Source organism: Penaeus monodon, chromosome 32 (assembly GCF_015228065.2).
Source record: "Penaeus monodon isolate SGIC_2016 chromosome 32, NSTDA_Pmon_1, whole genome shotgun sequence".
Classification (NCBI taxonomy): Eukaryota; Metazoa; Arthropoda; class Malacostraca; order Decapoda; family Penaeidae; genus Penaeus; species Penaeus monodon.
Genome location: NC_051417.1, coordinates 22,491,316 through 22,492,889, shown reverse-complemented (window position 1 = coordinate 22,492,889; position 1,574 = coordinate 22,491,316). Strand labels below are relative to the sequence as shown.

General features: G+C 32.4%; 1 protein-coding gene across 1 annotated transcript in view; it reads left to right on the top strand.

Annotated features, from left to right (window-relative positions):
* Positions 1-93: 93 nt before the first annotated feature.
* Positions 94-1,574, top strand: part of LOC119593726 (glucose-6-phosphatase 2-like) — a gene marked incomplete at both ends in the record, with an annotated part of 3,314 nt that continues 1,833 nt past the window's right edge. Inside the window, 5 exon segments of the mRNA XM_037942698.1 lie at positions 94-199; positions 412-576; positions 910-1,003; positions 1,006-1,118; positions 1,295-1,425. Of these exon segments, the coding sequence (XP_037798626.1) occupies positions 114-199; positions 412-576; positions 910-1,003; positions 1,006-1,118; positions 1,295-1,425 (589 nt within the window).

Genomic DNA, 1,574 nt, shown 5'->3' with positions numbered 1-1,574 from the left:
CTTCAGAATATATCTTATGTTTAGTTCAAGCTCCTGTATCTCAGAATAAAAAATTGTTTTAGATAATGTTTTTTTTTATTACATTATTACCAGAAAAAGAGGTTACAGGAGAAATGGCGGAGCCAGATCTTCATTTCTTTAATTCGAGTGAAAGGTGGAACCAGTGGAGTGTTGAAGTCATATCTGGTTTACAAGAGAAGTAATTTTCTCTTTTTTCTTTTATAAATGTCTATGGTACTGTTTGTATATTATATAGAATGGAATTATTTTTATTTCTAGAATTTCATTGTGATATTTATAACAGAAAATGCATAATAATAGAGAATTAATACTTATAGGCATTGAAGTTTTTTATTAGTTATTATGGGTATGATGGGAGTACTAAAGTTATTGCAAGGTTTGTATTTCTAGGCTGCAACCTTATGAATCCTGGGTGGTGCATATCTCCGTATTAGGTGACAATCGAGAAGCATTCACCTTCTTCTTTCCTATTTTTGCTGGACTGAAAAATGAGTTAGGAGCTCGTGCACTATGGGCTGCGATACTGGTGGAATGGTCAAACCTTCTTTTAAAGTGGTGAGGACATTGTTCCTTTTTTTTCCTTTTGGTTAGATAGAGGAATTATTTGTATAAACCTTTTTTGGACAATGATTTCAATGTTTCTAATTACCTTTCTTTTGTTATATTATATATATTTTTTTTTTTTCCCTTTCATCTTAGGTATTTGAAAGATATTTGTGATTTTGATCTGGCAATATTTTAGGATTCAGACTTATTAGGAGACTAATTCTGAAATTTACCAGGGACTAAATAAAAAAATATATATTTAAATATCTTTATGTAGCTATGATGACACCATTAATATACTGAAAAAAGAGTGAAAATGCACAGTATACTAATCCTCTCCAGGGCATTCAGAGGAGACCGACCTTATTGGTGGACGGGAGAGACCTCTCTGTACAATGAAGAAACTAGACCATTTCTGCGGCAATTCCCAAACACCCTTGTGAATCAGGTCCTGGTACTCCCTCAGGGCATGTCATGATGAATGTGGCACTCTTTTATATTGCTGCAAGAGGCATTACTACTTTTTTCATTTGGAATTCAGTAACTCTCAAGTAAGTAGAAATTGGAAATACAGTAACAGAGACATTTCTATTTTTTGATAAGTTTCTTATGATATTTTCCTACTCAATGCTTCAAAGTCTGTTCTGATTTTGCAATGATCTGATATATTATTCTTCATGGGGATATTGTAATTATTCTCATCAGCATGGATTTGTGTATTTTTCAGTAAAATTCAGAAGTGGATTCTCGCATTCCTGATATACAGCCTCTATATCTGCTGGAATACAATGGTATTCATCTCGCGCCTTTACATCCAGGCTCATTTTATTCATCAGTGTATTTTAGGAGTCATCATAGGTATGTATTATAATGGGAAAATATTCAAGAGGGTAATAATCTATGAAGTTGAAAAGGAAAACCAGAAGCAGTGATTTGTTAATATATGCATAATGAAAAGTGCACTTGATATGCTTATTCAAATATTTTGTATAATTTTTCTTTACTCC